Consider the following 24,869-nt stretch of genomic DNA (forward strand, 5'->3'; position numbering starts at 1 on the left):
GAGGGGTGACCTTATAGAGGTTTACAAAATTATGAGGGGCATGGATAGGATAAATAAACAAAGTCTTTTCCCTGGGGTTGGGTAGTCTAGAACTAGAGGGCATAGGTTTAGGGTGAGAGGGGAAAGATATAAAAGAGACCCTAAGGGCAACATTTTCACGCAGAGGGTGGTACGTGTGTGGAATGAGCTGTCAGAGGAAGTGGTGGAGGCTGGTACAATTGCAACATTGAAGAGGCATTTGGATGTGTATATGAATAGGGCGGGTTTGGAGGGATATGGGCCGGGTACTGGCAGGTGGGACTAGATTGGGTTGGGATATCTGGTTGGCGTGGACGGGTTGGACCAAAGGGTCTGTTTCCATGCTGTACATCTCTATGACTCTATGACTCATGTATCAGACGAACAGCTTCTGATGGGAATGCTCATGGGTGGTGGGCAAGTGCAGGTACTGACCTCACTGAAAGAGCTCTCTCATTTAATGATCTAGCACAGCTCACTGACAAAACTCATGTCCTGCTAACAGATAGCCGAGCAAGGCACTGACATCTGCCCGATTATACGCGGGCAAAAAGTCAAAAAGGCAAAATATGTTTAGGAGAGAAAATTGGCTGACTGAAAACTAAGATTGCTGGATATCTCAGCGGGTCAGACAGCATCTGTGGAGAGAACATGTTAATGTTTCACGTCTAAATGGCTCTTCATTAGAGCTAACGTGAAGTGTGGAGAGGACAGCATTTATCATAGAGTCATGTGGAAACAGGCTATTACGCCCAAAACGTCCACAGCGACACTCCAGGGAAAACAGCCCCAGTCTTGCGGCACCTCACCTATGACTATCGATGATACAAAACATCTCAGCAAGAGGCCCAGCAATCACTTCTCTAGCTTCCCACAGAATTCTCGTCCTGGGGATTTATCCACCTTTTACCATTTCCAGACATCCAGCACTTCCTCCTCTGTAATCTGGACATTTTGCAAGATGCCACCATTTCTTTCCTTACAGTCTATATCTTCCATATCCTTTTCCACAGTAAATACTGATGCAAAATATTCAATTAGTATCTCTCCCATTTTCTGTGGCTCCACACAAAGGCCACCTTGCTGATCTTTGAGGGGCCCTGTTTTCTCCTTAGTTACCCTTTTGTCCTTAATATATTTGTAAAAACCCTTTGGATTCTCCTTAATTCTATTTGCCAACGCTATCTCATGTCCCCTTTTTGCCGTCCTGATTTCCCTCTTACGTATACTCCTACTTCCTTTATACTCTTCTAAGGATTCCTCTAATTAGGAATCTATCTTAGCACTGCTGAGGAATCCTGGGTGGCAAACTGGTAGGAGTTGGAAGCCACAGTTCTGTAGCTCCTGTTCATGGATCACTCTGGTCTTTGTAACTCTTAACAGGAGTTGCCTCTAGTTTCAGTAAGACCTGATCAAGGTTTGGAACATGCTCACCCCTGTTAGCAGTCAGGGCTATCATTCTGCAGCTGCTGCTCAGGAATCTGCACCTCCACCAGAATGGTTTTCGGTGGCTGGTGAAGGGGAAGGCTTGCTGGTGTGACAGAAGCAGAGGAACTGGCTGGATGACATTGCAAAAACTAGCCAGGCAGGTGTCAGGTGGCAGGTGCCACTTCACCCAGAACCTGATTTCAGTATTCACTCTGCTGCTGCTAGTGTGGAAGCTGACTTCAACTGTGCTGCTCTGACTATACAGGTTCCTGGTCTGGAAGTTTGCCCAGAAAACTCCACAAGGTCAGTGGGTCCCCTTTTGTGTGATCTGGGTTGGAAATTAAGATTCCACTCCAATCAAAATATTTGAGCACAAAGAGCATGTCAGATGACAGAGTCTCAGGACAATATTTTCTTTCTTGCTGAAGGAATATGGTCACATAGTTTTTAATGAAAGAGCTTCAAGCTACTCTGAACCAAATCTCACTACAGAATACGCTGGAATGTTGGAGGTCAAGGCTGAAAATTACCAACATTAGTGAGATTAAGATAGATTACAGTTTAACTGTGAATGGTTTAAGTGTGGACACAAAACCTAAATTGAACCTGTCTTATTAAGAGTATTGTTGCTGTTCTGAATACAGCTAACAAAAAAAGTGAAGTGACTCTAAAAGTATAAAGATGAGGAATTTAGCTTTCTTTTCTATGCCTGCAGGTCATCGGACTTTGTATATTGGTGTTCATGTACCACGAGGAAGACGAAGCCATCGACGTCACAGGCATCGTGGACACAAACATCGCAAGCGGGATCGAGAGAGGGACTCTAGCACAGAGGATGGCAGAGAGTCTCCTACATATGGTAAGGCATTTTCTGTGAAGCTAAAGATCTATAAATGTATGATGGTCAATGTTAATGTTCCTTTTTCTGGATGGAGAATTGGTAGCATATCAATTGGGTAAAAATTGGTTGTTAGTTTTAAACCAGTTGGGAGCACACTTTTAAAACTTCATCATTTCTGATAGAAATTGATGAACTTTAGAAATGCATTGGTTAATCAAGGACAGCATGCACAGAATGAATTCAGTAAAGGCAGGTTATAGTTAATGAAATTGATGGGATGAAAAAATAGAAATGCTGAAAATACTTAGCAAGTGAGGCAGTATTTGTGGGGAACAAAATCAACTTAATTCCTAGGACTTAATGCTCGGCCCACAGGCCACCCAAATTGGAGCTGGTGGGGCATTTGATTGGCTAACAAGATTGAACAGGCCCCCCACCCCCCCCGCATGTGGGTTCTGGGGTAATGTGGGGTTGGTGGGAGGAGGAGATTGAATCTAATTCAAAGGCATCGACTCCACCTTCTCCCACATCTACCACTTCAATCGCTATCCTATTCTCACTTACCTGTGCATAGATTCCCTTAGAAATTCTGTGTCTTTCCGTGGGTGCATTACTGGTAGCAGCCACCATACCCACTGATACTGCCTGCAATGTGCTGCTAGCTTTTGAGTAATTGCTGATTACTCCCCACTTATGTATGGGAACTTGAGTTGGTTGGCCTTCCCGAAAGAAGGTGACACAAGACTTTTGGAGCCAAATACCAGGTTGTTAGACCAGAATTCCATTGAGAGATCATGGGTGGATCCAAAATGTCAAGGGTAGAATGTGTTTTGATATCCATGCAGAAAGTTCAAAATTTAACACATTGACTATGAAACGAGATGCACTGTAAAAGTAAACATCTGATCAGAAACACGTACTGATGAAGATGGATACGGTAAAAGAGACACGTTAAACTATATCAGTCAGCAGAGTAGAATTCCTCAATGTGGGTGTTGCTGGAATAGAAGTGACAGTGAATTAAACAATAAAATTAAAGCAAAATCCTGTATTGTGGAGTCTGGCATATCTGAAGCCAGGAAACACAGAAAATATTCATTAGGTCAGGCAACATTTAAGGAGATAAAAAGAGTTAGCACTTCAGATTTATAAGTAAAATAGTTCCACGAAAGCTGGTATCACGTCACCAAGTCACCCTTTATTTACACGAGCATAGTATATGACACTGACCCAGCTAGTTCACAGCCAGCTCCTAGAGTGAATAGAACCCCTGGCACTCCTCTTCATATCTATCAGCCAGGACTTCTTAACTGGACCAGGTTAACAGTGCCAATCAGAAAAGTCATACTCTCAGATATCCACCTGGCTGACCTCATTCCAATCACTACACTCTTGAATGCCTCCAAATTCTCCAAACTATGTATTTACCTGGGCTGTGTCTCATCTGGATGTGATCTCTCCTTCCTGACTGCCAAGCTTACCGAAGCTCATCTTACGAAGAAAGGTTAAGCTTATACCAGTCGGAGTTTAGAATAATGAGGGGTGATTTTACTGAAACATTTAAGAGCTTGAAGTGATCAGGATAATTGTTGCAACTAAAAGTAGAAGAGATGCAACAGAAGATTGACTTTGTTGCAATTAACTTACCCACACCACCATGTGGCATGCTCCAAGACAGAGCTGGACAAACCAAAGACATTATATAACACATGTTCTCAACTAAACTGGGCAGATGTCCGACAATCACTGAGGAACCATTTATGTAGTAAGAGTTTGAAGAGGTAACACCTGGGTTTCTGCAGAAATTCAGTATGATATTTCACAGCAAGTTTGTCTGGAACATGCAGAAGGGGAAATTGGCTTAACAGAAGATGACAGCATTATCAAATAACAGAGTGGAATTCATATATTTGGAATAGAATAACAGAAGAAAATGAACATACTGCAGTAGAGGAGTATGAAAATACGCTGCCAGATCTAATTGGTTTTAAATAGATCTAAAATAACATCAGTGGGATATGTTGACCTCAGAGTAAATACCTAAAGAATTTAAAAGACTAAATGTGCTTCCTATGATCTGTGTAACTATTATGTAAGAGAATACTGATGCTAATGTTGAACTTCCAGTCAAGTCTGGGGCGTAGAATATTGCAAAGAGGTTTTCTGTTGATCCTAGTCCTGGTGTAGGTGTCCAAGAGAGTTTAAGTTCCTTAAATTTTCAAGTTTATTCTCTTATTGAAGATGGTGAAATCCTACTTTCTAATGGTATATGTGAAAATAGTTTCATTATCTGCTGAAAGAGAATTTTTAACCCTTGGAATAGTTGGAAAATCATTCATCATATTCAGAATAGTCTTTATTCTTCTTTTTGTCTAATTGAAGTCTCCTGGGATATCCTCACAAATGAGATCATAAGATTTTGGATCAGAATTGGGTCATTCAGCCCATCGAGTCTGCTCATTCCATCATTGCTGATATGTTTCTCGAATGTATTCTTCTGCCTTCTCCCTGTAACCATTGATCCCTTTAACAGTCAAGAACCTATCTATCTTTGTTTTAAATACATTCAAGACTTAGCCTCCACAGCACTTATCAGCAATGAATTCCACAGATTAACCACCCTCTGGGTGATCATTGACCTCAATAGCATTTATTTAAAGGAATTAAAAATAGAACATGCCAGAAATGTATAGGAAGGCAGTCAACATCTGAAAGATAGACATCGGATCATAATCTTTGTTGCAATTGTTAATCAAAAATGTTGCGTATCATAAAAATCTTCACTTGTAATATCTTTTTTCTAGCTGTCCTATTTACTGTCTTTCAGATACTCCATCCCAACGTGTGCAGTTTATCCTTGGAACAGAAGATGATGACGAAGAGCATATCCCTCATGACCTCTTCACTGAGCTTGATGAAATTTGTATGCATAATGATGAAGATACAGAATGGAAAGAGACTGCTAGGTGGTTTTTCTTTCTGAATATTGTTCAACAATTGAAACAGAAGATGCTCAATTTTCCTTGATGTTTAAATCTGCTCCTATGTGTTTTTTTGATGCTTTAGTTGGTAAAGGTACTGAAAATGGACTTATTTGCACAGAGGACAACTTTCATTTTGGTTGGGTTAATCAATTCAGCTGTGGTGGTGGAGGGCTATTATTAGTAAGTGCTGCATTTTTGGTCTCACAAGACCTCATTGCAGCTGAGTTAAGGAAAATTAACTAAGGCTCCCAGTCCTGATCCTTGTTCACTGAACGCTGTTGGAAGTGCGGCTATGAACATTGCTTGAGGATAGAAGTGAGCCTGGCTCTGATGCTCATCTACTTAATCATGCTGCTGTCACTCACTATCTAGATGAAGATTTTCCATGAGTAGACAGGGCCAGGCACCTGTCAAGCAGAGCACACAGGCGGCAATTCACTTTGGCATACCAATTAAAAATAAAAAATATGTTTATCTCACATTATGTTTAATTATATTTACTTTTATGACTTATTAATTCCTGCATGTAAAAAATGGCTAGAAATAGATTTTAAAGTTTTAAATATTATCATGTGGGACCTTTAGGATCCTCAGCTCAGTTGGTGTAATTATAAGGATGGATGGCTAGCCCAACACCTGAACCATCCTCCATAATGCAGTGGGTGGTCAAGCCATCAGGCATCCCATCTCCCATTAGGACTTTTACCATTTAAGACCCTTTGTTGCTATAATAAAGTGTGTCCGAATAATGTAGAATGAAAGAAGCCTGCCCACTATTTTATCAACTCACATGAAAATGTAGGAAGGAGGAGAGTACCACTTTTTCCGGAGTTGCCCTGTGCCTATCAAGGTATTCTCTAAGCTCATACTTTCCCACTCGACCTTTGTCGTTTTCTTCTAAACTCAACAAATCTCTCTCACTATTCTTTCCTGAGGACTCCAAAGCCCCCCTCCCCCGGTCCAAAACTGATGCACCTTATAATCTGGCATTTACAGCCCTTCTCCTGGGGACTGTTTGTAGGTCCAGTAGGTACTATTCCTGAGTTCTGATGCAGTTAGACTGTTCAGTATAATTGGCAGCACCTCCTTTCTTTGAAAGGTTCCACAGTTACCTGTTCCCAGCATATTGTCACTGTTGAGCAGCCTGTTATTAAGGCTGATCCCCTCCCCTATTAAGGTACAGCCCATATTTCATTTGTACAAGCTGCCAAATATTTTTGTGGAACGTGTGAGTGTATTTTACATTACATTCAATATAATTGATCTCAGAGGAAAATGTATAAGTTTTGAGAGAATATTTTTCATCTACCATATTCTTGCTCACTTGTTCGGCTTGTCTAGATTACACTGAAACCTCTTTGCATCCTGCTCACAACTCACATTCTCAGCAAGTTTTATATCACCTGCAGACTTGAAAATGTTGCTGTTGTTCAACTCCAGAATTATTGATATAGATTTGAACAGCTGGGGTCCAAGCATGGATCCTTGCATTATCCCTCTGCCAACCTGAAAATGGCCCTTTTATTTCTACTGTTTGTTTTATTTATTTAAATTTTCCTTTTATTATTAAAGTATCATGAAAAGTCTGTAATTCTGAGCATTTTATTTTTCTGATTTATTATTTTTATTTTTTTTATTTTTGAAAGTCTGTAATGGTGGACTTTTTAATTTCTTTATTTTTCTACTGTTTTTGGTCAGAATTTGTACTCCTGAATGTGTCCCTAGGTACCTTGGTACCCAAGATGACACCATAAGTGCAAACTTTTCACTGTAATCATGCAAGTACATGTGACAATAAAGCTAATTCTAATTCTGTCTCTAATTCTGCCCATTAAGCAATTCTTAATCTGTGCCTCTATATTACCACAACCCATAGTAAATAATAGTGTCAGTAATTTGAGGATGTTATATACTCAGCTATATATCTGTGAATTCAGATGGCTAAAATTTGAGGAAGATGTGGAAGATGGAGGAGATCGATGGAGCAAGCCATATGTTGCTACATTGTCGCTTCACAGCTTATTTGAATTGAGGAGTTGTATCATCAATGGGACAGTCCTGTTGGATATGAGAGCTAGCACTATTGAGGAGATTTCTGGTACGTTGCAAATGCACATTTGATCTTAGTGAAATAGATATTCAAAAATAAATGAAACATAATAACTACTTAATGACTGAATGCTTTTTAACAAAAGTCAACTTTACCTAATCTGTGTCATTGAAAGTTGAATCAAAAAACAAGCTTTTGATGCTACCAGGTCAAAATTATATATTAGTTATATGAATTCATTTAACCTATGAAAGGTAGCAAACATGGAGCTATGAGATATACTACATTTCCCAAAACTTCAGTTTTAGCTATAGTTTTTGTGCATTCCCATTCCAGCCACAGAGTTTATTCAGAATTGAGAGTGTAGTGCTGGAAAAGCACAGCAGGACAGACAGCATCCAAGGAGCAGGAGAATCAACATTTTGGGCATAAGCCCTTCATTATGTATGATGAAGGGCTTATGCACAAAACATTGATTGTCCTGCTCCTTGGGTGCTGCTTGACCTGCTGTGCTTTTCCAGTGCCACAGTTTCGACTCTGATCTGCAGCATCTGCAGTCCCCACTTTCCCCTACAGTTTAATCAGCAGTGATTCTGCGAGAAAGTCCATATTTCTAAATGCTGAGTAGAAAAAGGTTTCACTTCATTGAGATGATCACAAAGCCAAAAAACTTATCAGTTTCACTGCATGAAATGCCACAAGCCTGCAAGTGAATGCAAAAACTATTGTCATCCCTAATACAAAAGAAGATGGTCTATCATCTCAGCTCTAGAATATCTCTGCAAGAGCTCCTCAAGATAGTGTCCTAGGCCCAAACATCTTCAACTGCTTCAATAATGACCTCCACTCCATCATAAGGTCAAACTGGGGATATTCACTGCTGTTTGCACAATGTTCAGCATCATTGTGGCTCTTCAGATACTGCAGCAGATCATGTCTATAAGCAGCAAGCTTTGGACAATTTGCATGAATGTGGTGACAAGCAGCAAGTAATAATTCACCCATGTAAGTGTCAAGCATTGACCATATCTAATAAAAGAGAATTGCTCCTTGACATGCCACAACGTGACATTGCCATCGCTGAATCTTTCACTATTGTCATTGTAAGACTGAAACTGGACCATCCATATAAATACTGTGGTTGTAAGAGTAAGTCAGCTGTAGGAATTCTGTAAGTTACTTCCTATGTTCTCAATGTCTGTCCAATATCTGTTAAATCACAAGTCAGGATCATAATGAGCAATGTTCCACTTTCCCGGTTGAATGCAGTTCCAAAACACTCAAAGCTTGACAACATCCAAAACTAAACAGCCTGCTTGATTGGCACTCCATCCATCAATATTCACTGCCTTCGCCACCGGTGCACAGTGGCAGTAGTATGTTTACAAGGTGTAATTTGGTAACTCAGTTAGGCTTCTCTGACAGTACCTTGCAAACCCACAAGCTTTAAAACTTGGATGGACAGGGCAGCAGATATGTGGGAGCACCACCACTTGAAAGATTCCCGATCCTGACTTGGAAGTGTATCACTGTTCCCTCACTGTCATTGGTTTAAAATCCTGGAATTCTCTTCCTAACAGACCTTTGGATATCATTATACTCCAGCATGCAGTCGTTCAAGAAGGCAGTTCCCCTCCCCTCCAGCTTTCTCCATGCCTAGCCAGCAATGACCACATTCCATCAGTGAATAAAGAGAAGGAGGGGAAGGAGAGAAAAGAGTGAAGATTGATACAATGACCAAATGTGAAGTGTGCTTTGAAAATAATTAACATGCAGTGATATGCAAATTTATGGGCAGCAATGTAATATATTTTAGTTTGTGTTGAAGAATGGCATGATTTTGTCTGACCAAGTAGAATGAAGTCTCACTTTGTTTAGCCCAATTCATTTTATATCATCCACTCTAATTTTCCTTTTTTGTTGTGCCATTTTGAAGTTTAAGAAAGAAAATAATCCAAATTATACTCATGAATGAATTTACCAAATAGACATATATATTTCATAGTCACGATAAACCATTCAATCAGAAGCTGAGGTCCAACTTTAACTTGAAATAAGAGTATGCTGTATATGGTGTTGGGCAAATGAAGTGCCTCTTCATGCTGTAAGTATGAGACCATTTCAACAACAACCTATAGAAACTAGAGTATGTAGAACACAATACAGTGGGCACAGTGGAGAAGCACATTACAGTGAGAACAGAAGCATGGGGTAGCAAGAAACATGGAGACAACAGGAGCATTGAAAAAGCTGCGATGAGCTGGATAGGAGCAGGAGTGCTATGTGTGTACAGCATGTAAAGAACAGTAGAATGCAGAAATTAGGAGCCCAGAGATTACTGGAGTGTGAAGAGAGTAGGGATATGGAAAAAATGTATTCGGGTCGATGACAGAAGCACGATGGGTTTGGAACATGGAAGAAAGCAGGAGTGATATAGGAAACAAGAGCTTGTAGAAAGCCATGACCTGAGTGATATCATCTAGTGAACCATGACAAGGAGAGAGCAGTAGAGGAGCTGGGTCAAGCAGAAGTACATAGAGAGCAGAGCTTTTTTAAAATTCCTTCATGGGATGTGGACATCACAAACTAAGCCAACATTTATTACCCATCCCTAGTTGCCCAGAGAGCTGCTAAGTGTCAAACACCTTGCTGTGATCTAGAATCATACTAAGTTCAGAAATGATTTACAAGGACGTTGCCAGGGTTGGAGCATTTGAGCTACAAGGAGAGGCCGACTAGGTTGGGGCTGTTTGCCCTGAAGCGTCGGATGCTAAGAGGTGACTTTATAGAGGTTTATAACATGATGAGGGGCATATATAGGGTAAATAGACAAACTCTTTTCTCTAGGGTGTGGGAGTCCAGAACTAGAGGACATAGGTTTAGGGTGAGAACGGAAATATTTTAAAGGGAACTAAGAGCAAACTTTTCAAGCAGAGGGTGGTGCATGTATGGAATGAGCTGCCAGAGGAAGTGGTGGAGGGTGGTACAATTACAACATTTAAAAGGCATCTGGTTGGGTATATGAATAGAAAGGATTTAGAAGGATATGAGCCAAGTCTTGGCAGATGGGGCTAGATTAGATTAGGATATCTGGTCAGCATAGACGAGTTGGACCAAAGGGCCTGTTCCCATGCTGTACATCTCTAAGACTCGATGAAACTATGAGGTAAGGACAGTAAATTTCTTTGCTAAAGAACATTAATGAATGACCTGGGCTTTTCTTGACAATTGAGAATGGTTTCATGGTCATCATTAGACTCCTGTTTCCAGCCTAATATTGAACTCAAATTCTGCCATCTGCCATAATGGGTTTCGAATGCATGTTCCTGGGTCTCTGGATTAATCATCTGTTGATAATACTACTTTGTTTTCATCAGCCACTGCTGCAACTCACTTCCTTACTCATGACAATTGTGTCTTAAGCGGTCATCCATCCATGGATCAGCCTTCTATCACTTACTCCATAGGAGATATCTACCAACTCCAATTTCAGAATTATTGCCTTAAACAACATCATTAAAAAAGTAGATTATCAGGACATTGTCGCGAGTCAAAATCCTGGATGCTTCTTTTCATCAGGAGTGTAGATGTAGCTTAAGAAGTGGCCATAGTTTAAGAAGGCAGCTCATCTTCTCAAAGATAGCTGGGATGAGCAACAACAACTTGTCTAGTTGTGATGATCATGTTCCATGGAAAAACATCAAAATGAATTCTTATTCATGTTCATGGGAAGTTTCTTTGCGTAAGAATGCTGTTATGTTTCTTACATTACATAACATACTACAGTTTTGACTGTTGTTGGAGCTGCACTCATCCAGGCAAGTGGGAAGTACCTGCGCCTTGTAGATAGTGAACAGGTTTTGGAGAGTCAGGTGCATGATGCAATCTGCTGCTAGTCACTCTTGAAATTTGGAGCATCAAATATTTGAAACAGTACCATAAGATAAATATTAAAAATTGTTTTTGTAAACTCAGTATAATCTTATATTTGCTGGTCACTATCTAGTCTGCAGAATTTCTCAGTCTCAAAAGTTCACAATAATTCATTTCAGTTTACTTTTCACAGACCTAATCTTGGACCAGCAAGTACCCTCAGGACTGAGTGATGAGATTCGTCAAAAGGTTCATCAAGCCCTCCTGAAACGACATCATCATCAGAATCAAAAGAAGCTTAGTAATCGAATTCCTATAGTGCGATCCTTTGCTGACATTGGAAAAAAACATTCAGATCCACATTCATTGGATAAAAATGGTGAGAATCCTGCATCTCTTAGTTCAATTTGGAAAATGAAAGTAAAATACAATTCAAAGCAAGTAGTTTAAATTTGATTAGCATTTATAAAGAACATCAGGACAGTTTTATGTGTTTTAAAATGAAATTCAGCAACTAATCATTGATAATATTTATTAATGTGATCGAATATTAATTACATTCGTTCAGTTAAAAATTCTTCATCATGTAGCATCCCATTTTATTTCTCTTTATGTTTTTGCACTTTCTATAATATCATGTGATCTTTGTTAAGCCTGACATCTTCTGACTGATTAAATTCGTAAATGCTGCCATAGGATTTAAGATTTATGAATCACTCATTTCCGTTCTTAGTTTGTCCTTTGTTAGCTAATCTCAACATGGGAATGAATGAAGGTGCTTCATAGTAGAATTTTCCTCTGTGCATTAGCTTATAAAACTACTTGTTAGATTTTTTTTTGGATTTTACAATGCAGCAGTCTTATTCTTAACCTTTCAAACCAGAGAAAAGAGGAGATGAGCATGGCAACACAGTTCAGAGGAGGTGATTCCTAACCTGGGGTATACAGACATGGTATCAGCTTGCTGGCCATGTTCAAGCAGCAGTGCTTCAAAAGGGACAGGGTATTATGACAGGTGTTTATTGGAGTTTGCAGGCTGCTGGAAGAAGAACTGTTGTCAAATGAAGCTGCTGGGCATGTTTTCTCATTGAGAATGAAAGTCATCAATTCCTTCAATGTCGTTGCCTCTAGCTCCCTCCAGATCTGCAGAGGAGATATTTGCAGAACTTTGCAACCACCCTGCTCACAAATGTTACACATAGGCAACTAATACTCTGTTTGCCAGGCCAACACTTATGTACACTGCTACTTATAAGACTAATCATGATAAACCGATACATGGTTTTACAATTTTGGAAGGCTTCCTATAATTTCAGAAAGTCATCACATCCCTTATGTGCAATCAAGATGCCCCCAGATCAATCTGATACTATCATCAATCTCAGGGGTTTCCACTCTATCTGGTGCATCTTGAATGTGACCACAACCAAGTTCATCAAGTAATGTATGTACAATTCCCAGGAAGCTATCATGATGATTTACTCTTACCACCGTCTACTCTCCCAGAACTCTTTAGAACTTGAACCAGTGTTAGTGGTTGCCTCCTTGGAGATAAGGGCTACCCACTGAAAACATTGATGACGATGCATGTTAGGAGCTTCAACAATAAAGTCTGAGTGCGATCAAAGCGACGTGACCACAGAAACCATCATTGAGCATGCAAACAACACATTAAAGATGAGATTTAAGAACCCAAATAGATTTGGAGAACCTTCAATATTCACTAGCCTGGCTTTTGAATCTGAAAGTAATTGTGACAAAAGTGCAGAAACGAGAATTAAAAGTGTAGGATGAAGAAAGTTCTTTTTCAGGGGAGGAGAAGCAGGAGAATGAACACCATGAGGAGGGTGGCAATGTTCTGGAGACACCAGCAGTGGCACAGTTAGCTCCACAGGATGCTCCCATTCTGGCACAAATTAGTTTAGTTGAACTGGTGCAACCAGCTGGAAGCCACACAACTGGCATGTTCCTCTCAACCCCTGAACCATTTCCCAACAGCTCAACAGCTAACAGACACCCATGGCTTCTCTGTTATGCCTCAGTTTATCACCCATTACAAGTGAGAAGATTACTTGCCAGGCAGCAGACAAAAATTGGCAATACAAGAAAATAGTGTAAACAAACTTTTTTATTGGATTGGAAAACCAAACAGAAAGTTAACAATCTAACATGCATTAAAAGCCATGTTCATACACATGTCAATTACAAATCTTTACTCTTCCTTCTTTTCTACTTCTATGTGGTATAATCACTTTGGCTTCATCTGGCCTACAAGTAGGCAGACTGCACTTATGCCTGTTCTGACTATTCAGATACTCTTGCCCAACGTCCTCTGGGTTTTGGAGCTTTGAACAGGAAAACTATAAGCTTTCCTAAAGTTCAGGATGTATAATTTCTATTTTATGTTTATACCAGACTTCAGCACTTTAACTGTTTCACTGACAGATTCACTACAAAAAGATGTCAAGATACAGTGGTCATGGGGGTACCAAGCTGCTTTTGAGAAACTGAAAGCGAGTTTGATCAATTTGGATGCCCCTAATTGCATTAAACTTCAAGGTAGTAATTAATGTTAATGACTTGGTCATAGCTGAGTAAGAGAGAGAGAGAGACTGACATGATATATTTTTAAAAGTTAAATTAATTAGCAAAGGTAAAAAGAAATTAGAAAGATACACTACAGTGGTAAAGAAAATACTGGGATTGCTATTATCTGTTGAATATTTTTGAAGTATATGCCCATCATGGCTACAGAGAAATGCTGGATGGACTGATCATGAACCCTTAGGCTTTTTTGAAAAGTTAAATAAAACAATATACTGGGCTATTTCAGTGAGTTTACTTTTGCAGTCGTATCACTTAATGATTGTTCACATTGAGGGGGAAAATAATTTTTGTTGCTTTACCAAGAACATAACTTTGTTTGAATCAGCTAAGTCAGAGTACAGGAGCATAAGAAAGCCATTCAGTCTCCAGGCCTGCTCTGACATTTTAGATTATGGTTGATCATCTAACTCAGCACTATATTCACACTATATATCCCTTGATAATTTTAGTAACTAGACATCAATCATTCTCACTTTCTCTCTCTTTAAGCTTAATGCATGACCCTCCAAAGCACGAGGGTAGAGAATTCTATACAGTCACCACTATGTAAGTGAAGAGATTCGTCCTCATCTTATTCCAAAGTATTTTGCCTTCATTCAGAGATTCTAGACTGGTTCTAGACTCCACTGCCGGGAGAAATATAATTTTTTCATCTTCTCTTTCTATGTCTTTAAGAATGTTTAAATTTTATATCAGATTACTTGTCATACTTTTAAAATCCAGTGGGTACATGCCCCATTATCTTCAATTTCTCCTCACAGGACAGTCTCATCATTCTTGGAATCACTCTGGTGAACCCTTGCTTTCCTCCCTAAATGAAAAGTATATACTTCCTCAGCCTAGGGCACCAGGACTGTGCACAGTATTTCAGATTGAATTAAATTGATGATTTATTGTCACTTGTATTTAACAAATAAATAGTGAAAAGTGTAATATGTTGCCATCCTCAGGCGCCATTTTGACTTATAGAAGAAATTAAGAAATAGCTGAAAACAGAGTTGTTCCTCCCTTCTTGTACTCCATTGAACATCGGTGGGTAGGGGTCTCCACAACAGGCTCCATGACCACAAACACCCCCACAATATAGTTCATTCCAGACAATATAATTCATCCTAGGAGTCCTGCTCTGGGGCTACCAGCCTGGCCATCACCCTGCCTCCAGGAGCATCACACTGGGCCTATCATTCTACCCTCATTGCAACCACCACTCCCGTCGATCTGCCAGGAGAACCAATTCGATCTACTGCATCACTACAGCTGACCGAAACCATCTGCAGATGCTGCCTTCTCCACCGACCGCAAAGAATGTCCTGCCGTTGCTGCCATCTTGAAAACCAGTGCCACCACCACCTCCTCAAGTCCTGCACTGGACCTGCCAACATTGAAAGTGCCACACTCCAGCACCATCTTTTGCTGCTGGGCCCACACTCGCTGGCATGGTGAGCTGTCTGACGTCCTACTCTAACCAATGTAGTCTAACCAGTGCTCTGTGAAATTGAAACTAGACTTCTTTCCTCCTGTACTCATATCCTCTTGCAATAAAAGGTACTTGCTTTCCGAATTGCTGGCTGCACTTGAATGTTAGCTTCCAGTGACAAGGTCATCTGGATCCCTTTTGCACATCAATATTTCCCAAACACTCAACATTTAAGAAATATTGGGTGCCTTTGTTCCTACTATTGAAGTGGATAACCTTAACACCAATCCACATTATATCCTATCTACCATGTTCATCCTTACTCACTCATTCTGGCTGAAGCCCCTCGATGTCTCTGTGCATCTTCATCATAACTCACAGTTCCACCAAGTTTGAATCATCTGCAAATTTAAAAGTATCACGCTGGTGCCCACAGCCGGGGACCAATCACTGATCCTTGTTTACCCCGTCACTGGTTACAGCCTGCCTACCTGAGAATGATCTGTTTATTCCTTCTCTTTGCTTTCTGCCTGTTCACCAATTCTAAATCCATGCTAGTATGTAACGTGCAATTCCATGTGCTTTAATTTTGTTTATTAACCTGTGTGGGACATCTTCAAAAACCTTCTCAAAATTCAGCCATGCTGTATCCTCCTCAGGAGGTCGGCAGCAGTGGGAGTCTTCGTTGAAATGGTGGTCCCAGGAGTTGGCAGCGGCAGCAACGAAAGCCAGAATCAGGCACCGTCTGCTTCGGTGTGGTGGGCCCAGCGTTGGGTTTGACCCTAGTTCAGGACCTGGCAGCTTCAGCACACTTATAGTTGCAATGACATTGGTGGAGGCAAGATGGCGCTAATGAATGGCGACACAGTTCCAGCATTGGCAGCCTGGCTCCAGGCTGTGACTGGGCTCAGGTACCTGATGAGCGCCTTGGAACACTTCAACCCCAGGGCATCAATGTGGACTTCAACAGTTTCCTTATTTCCCCTTCCCCCACCTCACACTAGTTCTAAACTTCCAGCTCAGCACTGTCCCCATGACTTGTCCAGTCTTGTCCTACCTGCCTATCTCCTTTTCCACCTATCTACTCCACCCTCTCCTCCCTGACCTATCACCTTCATCTCCTCCCCCACTCACCCATTGTACTCTATGCTACTTTCTCCCCACCCCCACCCTCCTCTAGCTTATCTCTCCACATTTCAGGCTATCTGCCTTTATTCCTGATGAAGGGCTTTTGCCCGAAACGTCGATTTCGAAGCTCCGTGGATGCTGCCTGAACTGCTGTGCTTTTCCAGCACCACTAATCCAGAATCAGGTACCTGATGGCAGAGGCTCTGGCATTCTGGCTGCAGTAGGGTGTGGTGTTGTGGGGTACCTGAGTGTTCTTAAACTGAGGGATGGACTGTGTGCCTTTGTTTTTCTGGTGGCGAGGACTCAGAGCAAAGGCGGGCGAGTGATCTGGATATTTTCTTTCCTTCTGCCTGTTTTTTAAATTTCTGCTTCTGATTTTAATCCTATCTTTTGTGTTCTAAGATGGCACTGGAGAATGGCGACTTTGTATACTTTTAACTTTATTCTTATATTCCTATATTGAAGTATATGTGACAATAAAATCCAAATCTAAATCTAAACTATGTAAGATCCCCCTCTATCAACTTTATTAGTGACATCATTTCAAAAACTGTCAGGTTTGTCAAACATGATTTCCCTTTCATAAGTCTGTGTTTCTTCCACACATTCAGACAATTATTTTCCAACTATCTCGTAATGACATCCTTTATACTAGATTTGTGCATTTTCCTACTGACATCGGGGTCATAGGTATTCTATTTTCTCTTTATCCCCCTTTCACAGTAGGGTTACATTTACAATCTTCCACCATTTAGGTTCCATTACAGAATTAATAAATGTTGAAAGGCAGATTCATTATCCCTGTCGCCATCTATTTCAACATTGTACACTATATAGCAGAGACGGGGAACCTTCTTTGTATCAGGGGCCATAAACATATGGGCAAGATTAATCAAGGACTATACTCAAAAAAAAAAGCTTAATTCAGTTTTTAAGAGAAGAAACTGAATTACCACTCCTACCAATGTTTGCTAGTCCTTGCTGTTTCTTAGCTCAGAGTCCAAATCCAATCTAAAATTATCTGTTGCTAATACACTGATCTTGTCACTTATTCTCAGCACTATCCCAACTTCTTTTCCTTTTTGCTGATCCCTCCTGCATGTTGAATCCTTTAGTATTCGCTTCTGTGACCTGGTCAAGCTGTAAGCACATCTCTGTAATGGCATATTTTTACTTTTGATATGAGCACTTGTTGTGACTATTGTGTATATTCAAATAGAGTGCCTTAAATTCAGCTTTTTAAACAATGTTGTCATAATTTGAATCTGATTGATTGTAGGATTTGTTTCTGCTGCTGTACATTTTCATTTATAGCTTTTCTACATCCTATTGCCAGCATTGTTTTTATTCCATTTGAATATCCTCTTAGATTCCCATTTCCCTGACAAGCTAGCTTAAAATCTTCCCAACAGCAATAGCAAATCTATAAATGAGGATTTATGTCTTGGTCCTTGTGAAGTTGTAATCTTTCTTCCTTGCACAGGTCCCACCTGCCTGAAAACTGATCCCAATGTCTCATAATTCTCAAGACCTTACTCCTGCACCATTTTTTCAGTACTCATTTGTTTGCTCATTCTTCCTACTTCTATACTCACCAGCATGTGGTACTGTGAGTAATCTTGAGATTTCCACCTTAAACATCCTGCTTTTCAGTCTCATGTGCTCTCTACATTCTGTTTTGAGGACCATGTCCTTCTTTCTGCCTGTGTTGTGGTGCCAAAGTAGACCACAACTTCTGTCTCTCCACCCTTCCCCCAAAAGAATGTCCTGCAGCTATCCCATGAAAACCTTGACGTTAGCAGATAGAAGGCAACACGGTATCTCAGAGTCATGCGTACAGTCACAGAAAAGCTTGCCTGTATCTGTAATGATCAAATCATATATCGCTATTTCACTTCTACCCTTCTTCTGCCCTACCTGAGTAGCTGAGCTACTTTGTGTGATTCCGCAACAAGCTTGGCAATTACTATATTCCTCTGATGAGCCATTACCTTTGGCAATATCCAAAGTAGAAATCCAGTTAGTGAGTGTCATAACTCATTGGGGTAACATGCTGGCAATCAAGCCCATGATACCTGGAGTCATCACGAAAGTTAGTTTTTAAAAGAAATATATAACATTCCCAAACTACCTGATTTTCAGACCAAGATTGATAGAAAGCATGGACCAAGTTTTTGGCCTTAGTAGGAATCCACTTCTTATGGATAATTTTGTTTTATCATGTGATGCACATAGTCAAAAGTCATATGACACCAGGTTATCGTCCAACAGGTTTATTTGAAATCACAAGCTTTTGGAGTGCTGCTCCTTTATTAGGTGAAGGAGCCTGATGAAGGAGCAGTGATTTGAAAGCTTGTGATTTCAACTAAACCTGTTGGACTATAACCCGGTATCATGTGACTTCTAATTTTATTCTAGCAACAGGTAAACAATTAAACTCAATTAATTAACTTTACTTATTAAAACTCTAAACACCATAAAGACCCCTCCCTTGCACATAAACAGAGACAAACAGGACCACTGAAAACAGTCTTGTTCACTAAGTCTGTTGAGTTGGATTTTGCTGATCAAAGGCTTTTCCTCAACCTTTTTTCCAGTTGCTTCCATTGGTTCACACGAGGCACAGGGTGGCTGGTTCACTTATTAAATCGCTCTGACTTATGCAATTCTCAGACACAACTTCTGCCATGTGGTGAAACAAAGATAAGCTGTTTCTTTTCATGTTTAAAGTGGCTTACTTCAGTTTTGGCTTTTGCGGGTCTCCAGGTTTTTCTTCTCATCTGAACTAGCTTCTGTCCGTCTGTCTCTAAGCTGTTCAACTACCTGGCAGGCAATCACATAGTTGTAGGCAGAGGAACCTCGTCACTGATAATTCGTCACTAGTATACACCTTTCAGCTTCTCTTGTAAACAACCCTTCAGCTCCAGTTCATCTGCGTATTGCTGGAATCCACCAATAGGTTTGCAAACAGGTTTCATAATTGGTATCAAATTACTTACTTGCAAAACATTCAGCTCACGTTGTGAATCCCCAAGTTTCAAAGTGTTCTATCTCAACTCAGTCCACAGTCTGTGCATGAGTGAGGTAGACTCAGGGTTCCTGCTGTAGCAGGAATGGGTGGCACAGTGGCTCAGTGGTTAGCACTGCTGCTTCATAATACTAGTGACCTGGATTTGATTCCAGCTTTGGGCAACTGTCTGTCTGGAGTTTGCACATTCTCCCTGTGTCTGCATGGGTTTCTCCCACAGGCCAAATGTCTGCAGGTTAGGTGTACTGGCCATACTGAATTGCCCATAGTGACCAGGGATGTGGTGGGTAGGTGGATTAGCCATGGGAAATGCAGTGTTACAGAGATAGCGAAGGGATCTGGGTGGGATGATCTTCAGAGGGTTGGTATGGACTTGATGGGCCAAATGGCCTGCTTCTAGACTGTAGGGATTCTAGACTTGTAGAGGTCATCCTTTCCTTCTCTAGCTGCATGCTTTAAATCTGCAGTGTGACCACATTTTTAAATGTACTAGCAACATAATTCTCGGCATCGCAATGTACCACAGTGACTCTAGCCTTGAGTTCGAAAACACAGATTTCAAGATTTTACAAATCCATTCATGGATTTGTTGACATTTCCTGAACAACTACCTGCAAAGATCCCCAGCAACAACTGCATGTATTCAGTGACATGTGTCTTCGTGATCCAGAACATCACATCAATGACTAGTGAATTGTTACAAATCTTATTCTTTCTGTCTTCAAGAAGTAAGCCTTATTGGCCAAAATTGTTTTTGTCTGAGAGTGAATCTCTGCAGAGAAATTTGTGATTTTTCCCTTTTACCTCATGCATGTATGTGTGTGTATGTGTGTACTTGTTTGAGCTGTTGAGAGGAGTAAATGTTTAGTTTCACATTACAAACTTTGTGTAACTAGATTTTCCATTTTTATTGAATGAAGTTTTGATTAATGTAGATAAATAATTTTGTGTTTTATTAAACACGGCTGATGGTTTTGTTTATTCTAAGTCTAAAGTAGAGAAAGGATACAATTGGCCATATCAGAAACTGAGTAAAACAATTAACTTTTGTTATGATCCCATGGATTATTAGTGGAATGAGCAGAAGACTCCTCCAGTGCACTCCCCTAGCTCTGGTCATAACAACAAATATCAGTAGTTTCCACACAACAAATATTTCCTGATCTGATTGTTCCATTAAATGTCTTCTGCTTATGTGTCCTGGAATGTGGCAAAATATTGCTATTGTTCACTTCCTTAACAATATTCAGTCACCTTCTTGTTTACTGTGGCAGTTTCCTTCCTCCCATTGGCAAGGAAGAGTATCTCTATATGGGTCTTCACTTACTGCCCACAACATCATCTCTAGGGAGACAGTGAAGAAAGATTTTGCCTTCCCTGAGCTGCTGACTTTCAAGTTGTGAATCCATTGCTTCAGTTTCTCCAGTTGTTATTATCCTAGCTGGATTCCTCTAAGTATCAGAAAAAGACACCTACTCCTGCTAATTAGTTAGAAAAACTCAAAGTGAAATACTAATACTGTTGCTGAGTTAAAAAGCCATGGACAAATGTGTTACTGGAATTGCCAAGTTCCCCATGTTCTGCAAGATTTCTGTTCTGTCAAAGCATCAAATGATTAGAATCTGTCCTTTAATTCCTGGTGATACCCCATTGGAAAAATCTTTGTCTGTGAGTGCTTTTTTTTTCAAGTCAGCATCTTCAGAGATGTTATTATTCACCACATGTAGGACTTGAACCTGGGCCTCATGGCTCAAAGTTAGAGACACTATCAGTCTGCCACCCCACCCTCCCCCAGACGTGAATATTATGGGAGAGTAGCTAATATTTCCACCTATTAGAGTAGCATCCAGATGCAAAACTTGGAGTTCAATGCTTTTAGTACTTTCTATTTTTAGAAGCCCTTGCCCCCTCTGAAAAGATTGACATGAATCTAGAAACAGTGCTTTGATTAAAGAAATAATTTCTGTTTTTTTTATTGTATTCAGCAAGAGGAATGTTGTTGCTGGAAAATAGAACAGCTTCCATTTCAGGGACACAGTGCTAATGTAAATAAATCAGGTTTTCCACTGTCTAGACAGCCATTATGTCAGCGTAGATACAAGTTGCACTTGGGGATCCTGTAGAATCCACATCATAGCAGGCTCTAAAGGAATTGCCCAGAAAATTGAGTTTTCCTCTGGGCAATTCCTCCATGCTTAGAATCCTCTGAAAGTCTCCATAAAAATCAGAGACTTTGGATGGTTCCAATGATATTAGTTAAAATAGTAATTCAGGAAATGTAAACTATTAAATAAGTTTATGAGTTCTTATTAAATAGACTCTAATTAATTCACCCTGGAGAAAGAGGACTGCAGATGTTGGAGTTCAGAATTGAGAGTATGGTGCTGGAAGAGGACAGCAGGCCAGGCAGCATTCGAGGAGCAGGAGAATTGATGTTTCAGGCAAAAGCCCTTCATCAGGAATTAATTCACCCAATCAAGTACACCATTCCACACCAATTATGCCTCCAAGGTCCTGACATGACATCCCCAGAAATGGCAGCTGACTGCTGTGAAAAGGGGCCATGGTTTGCTTTCCTTTGTCAGTTCTGCACTAAGACAAAACTGTCAGACTGGAAATGTGGCTCTTCATCTTCGAGGGAGTTCCGAGCAGAATCTCCTGTCGAAAATGTGTAGCACTCTTCTTTAGTGAAAAAAATGTAGGCTGTGAGGAAACTTGCATGGATTGTCACACTCTCGAAAACCTCACCCAAGTAGATGCACATAAATCCCTCTCTTCTGTTTTGAAAATGAGCTGTTGCCAAATGCAGAAGAACACCAACTCTCCTTATCTAAGGTATCACTGAGCCAGTATAAAAGAATCTCAATGAGCTAGCATAGGACCAATGATTGAACTTGTATGAAACCCCCTACTGAACCTGTGATATCTCCCTTACTGCACCAGTCTACAATTCCTTAATGAACCAGTGTGATACTTCCCTTACTGCACCAGTATATAACTCCTTACTGTACCCATGCAACAACCCCTTATGAATCAGCAAATCATCTTTCAAATCTTCAATTCAAATATGTCATGATTTCTTTGAATACAGTTTAGAATGAATACTAATTTGTTGACAGTTTTGTTTTCTGGGAGCATGCTACTAAGAATTGAGGAGCAAATTACTGCAGATACCAGAATTTGTACTGAAAACAAATAATGCTGGAAATCACAACATGTCAGGCAGCATCACTGGAGAGAGAACTGTTTCGTGTCCAGATGACTCTTCATTTGGAGCTCTTTACAAATGCTGGCCTACACTTTCATTTTCGGTCTGGGTGTGAAAGCTACATTTGGAATTGGGCTAAGTGACTTGCTAAGACTTGAGGAGGCTGTCAGTTCTCTTGGATGGATGGATGGAAAGCTTACTTTGGAGCTTGAACATAGTGTTCAAAAGTCAAAATGAAAAGATAAAATATAAAACATTTCTCCAGCTCTCAGGTCTCATATCCTTGTATCCCATACCTCACTCTTTGTTCTATCTACTAGCCACTTAATGTCCTCAACCCATCCTTATGGCTCTTTATTTCCCCTATGGAACCCAGTTCCCCTCTATCCATATCCATTGTCCCTTTTATCTGCATGCCAACTTAGTGCCAACTTCTACCGACTATGTTTCCCATTTTACCTACAATGCCAACTAGTATTCACAAGTGCACAGGTAAAAGAAAATGACTCTCTTGAGAAAAAAGAACATTCTTATATGAAATAACTTGACAGGTCTTGACTGCTTTAAATCTGATTGAAATGTCTTGACACATTTTGACACATCGAGACATTTTTTAGCAGATTGACACAGCAGCTCTTATGAGCTCTTGACACTTCTTGATAAGTTGTTGCTTCTTGACAGGTATTGATACTTATTGACAAGTTGGACAGCTCCAAGAAGTTTATTCATCTTTACCACACAATCATCTCCATAGTTAACAATCTTAAAGGGTACCTGTCACTCCCCTCTAAGGATATTTACCAGGATGTTGCCTGGTATGGTAGGAAGATCTGAGGCACTTGGGGTTGTTTTCATTGGAGAAAAGAAGGTTTAGGGGTGACTTGATAGAGGTGTACAAGATGATTAGGGGTTTAGATAGGATTGACCGTGAGAACCTTTTTCCACGTATGGAGTCAGCTTTTACGAGGGGGCATAGCTTTAAATTAAGGGGTGGTAGGTATAGGACAGATGTTAGGGGTAGGTTCTTTACTCAGCGAGTCGTGAGTTCATGGAATGCCCTGCCAGTAGCAGTGGTGGACTCTCCCTCTTTATGGGCATTTAAGTGGGCATTGGATAGGCATATGGAGGATAGTGGGCTAGTGTAGGTTAGGTGGGCTTGGATCAGCGCAACATGGAGGGCCAAAGGGCCTGTACTGCGCTGTATTCTTCTATGTTCTATGTTCTATGTTCTATATCTGACCTCACCCCCAGAGGCTAACTGACACCCCTAGCAATTAAAACCCTCATCTCCATCTTCAAGGAGTCCTAAGACCAACTCTCCAAGCATTCTTCAGCTGTCCAAAATCATGCCCTGGTTACCTGAAAGAATGCACTAAGAACAAAAGTGCTCTTGATTGCTTTAATCTCCACATTATGAGTTCCACATACCAAACACTCCAAAATCCATACTGAATGGACCATGCAAACTGCACATGTGTAAATCATAGGGTGCCCTTACAAAAATGAGAAATGTCAGGTTCCTGGACAGGAGCAAAGGTTTTGGGCATCTTCTGGTATTTTCATGGGGAGGGTCTCTGATTGGCAAAAATCTGGCCTTTAATCTCTTCAGCGTATATAGGGAACAGCTGTAACGATAAAATCTCATAGTTGCATGTTGTAAATTGTCCCTGACATGCCTTAGCATTAAAAGTTTTAGTTTTTATACCTAGTCTCATTTTTATAATTTTTTGGGTGTGTTGGTATCATTAGCAAGATACTTTTTGCCAATCCTCAGTACATTTCCTTCTGTCTCTGTTATTTCTGTTAATACTTATTCACTCTTTATTTTTCCTTCTGAGTATAATTTGACTCACAACCACCATATTTCTTTCTCCATTGTGCTATTTCTTGCTCTATTATTAAGCATCATTGGGTAAGGGGATAGACGTATGGTTTCCTTGTTCTCCAAGTCCGTTAGGTACTTGTTTTCCCAATAATAGGCCAGGTATGGGAACTACACAATCTCTTCTTTAAGGCTTTATTACAGAAGTGTGGCAGTTTCATTGATGATACAACTGCTGCAAAGATACGACAGCTCCATAGATGGTATAAGGCTGCTGCCTAGATGTTATATGCCAGTTCTTAGATGTTACAAGGCAGATGCTCCTTTATTCTTATATCCTTGTGGTTTCAGTGGTTTTAGATGTAACTATATTTGGTCTGTCTATAGCAATGTTAATTTCTACAACAATGTCAATTGCTATAGCAATGGCACTTGAAACTGATCTCTGCAGTTACCCTTTGCTAT

At 40.3% G+C, this 24,869-nt stretch overlaps 1 protein-coding gene across 3 annotated transcripts in view; it reads left to right on the top strand.

Annotated features, from left to right (window-relative positions):
- Window positions 1-24,869, top strand: part of LOC122551630 (sodium-driven chloride bicarbonate exchanger-like) — a 270,998-nt gene that overhangs the window by 79,007 nt on the left and 167,122 nt on the right. For all 3 annotated transcript variants that reach the window (XM_043693863.1, XM_043693862.1, XM_043693861.1), the window contains exons 3-6: window positions 2,162-2,305; window positions 5,115-5,253; window positions 7,209-7,369; window positions 11,388-11,573. In XM_043693863.1, the coding sequence (XP_043549798.1) occupies window positions 2,162-2,305; window positions 5,115-5,253; window positions 7,209-7,369; window positions 11,388-11,573 (630 nt within the window). The remainder of the gene's footprint in view (window positions 1-2,161; window positions 2,306-5,114; window positions 5,254-7,208; window positions 7,370-11,387; window positions 11,574-24,869) is intronic.

The sequence above is a fragment of the Chiloscyllium plagiosum genome, chromosome 7, assembly GCF_004010195.1.
Source record: "Chiloscyllium plagiosum isolate BGI_BamShark_2017 chromosome 7, ASM401019v2, whole genome shotgun sequence".
Taxonomy (NCBI): Eukaryota; Metazoa; Chordata; class Chondrichthyes; order Orectolobiformes; family Hemiscylliidae; genus Chiloscyllium; species Chiloscyllium plagiosum.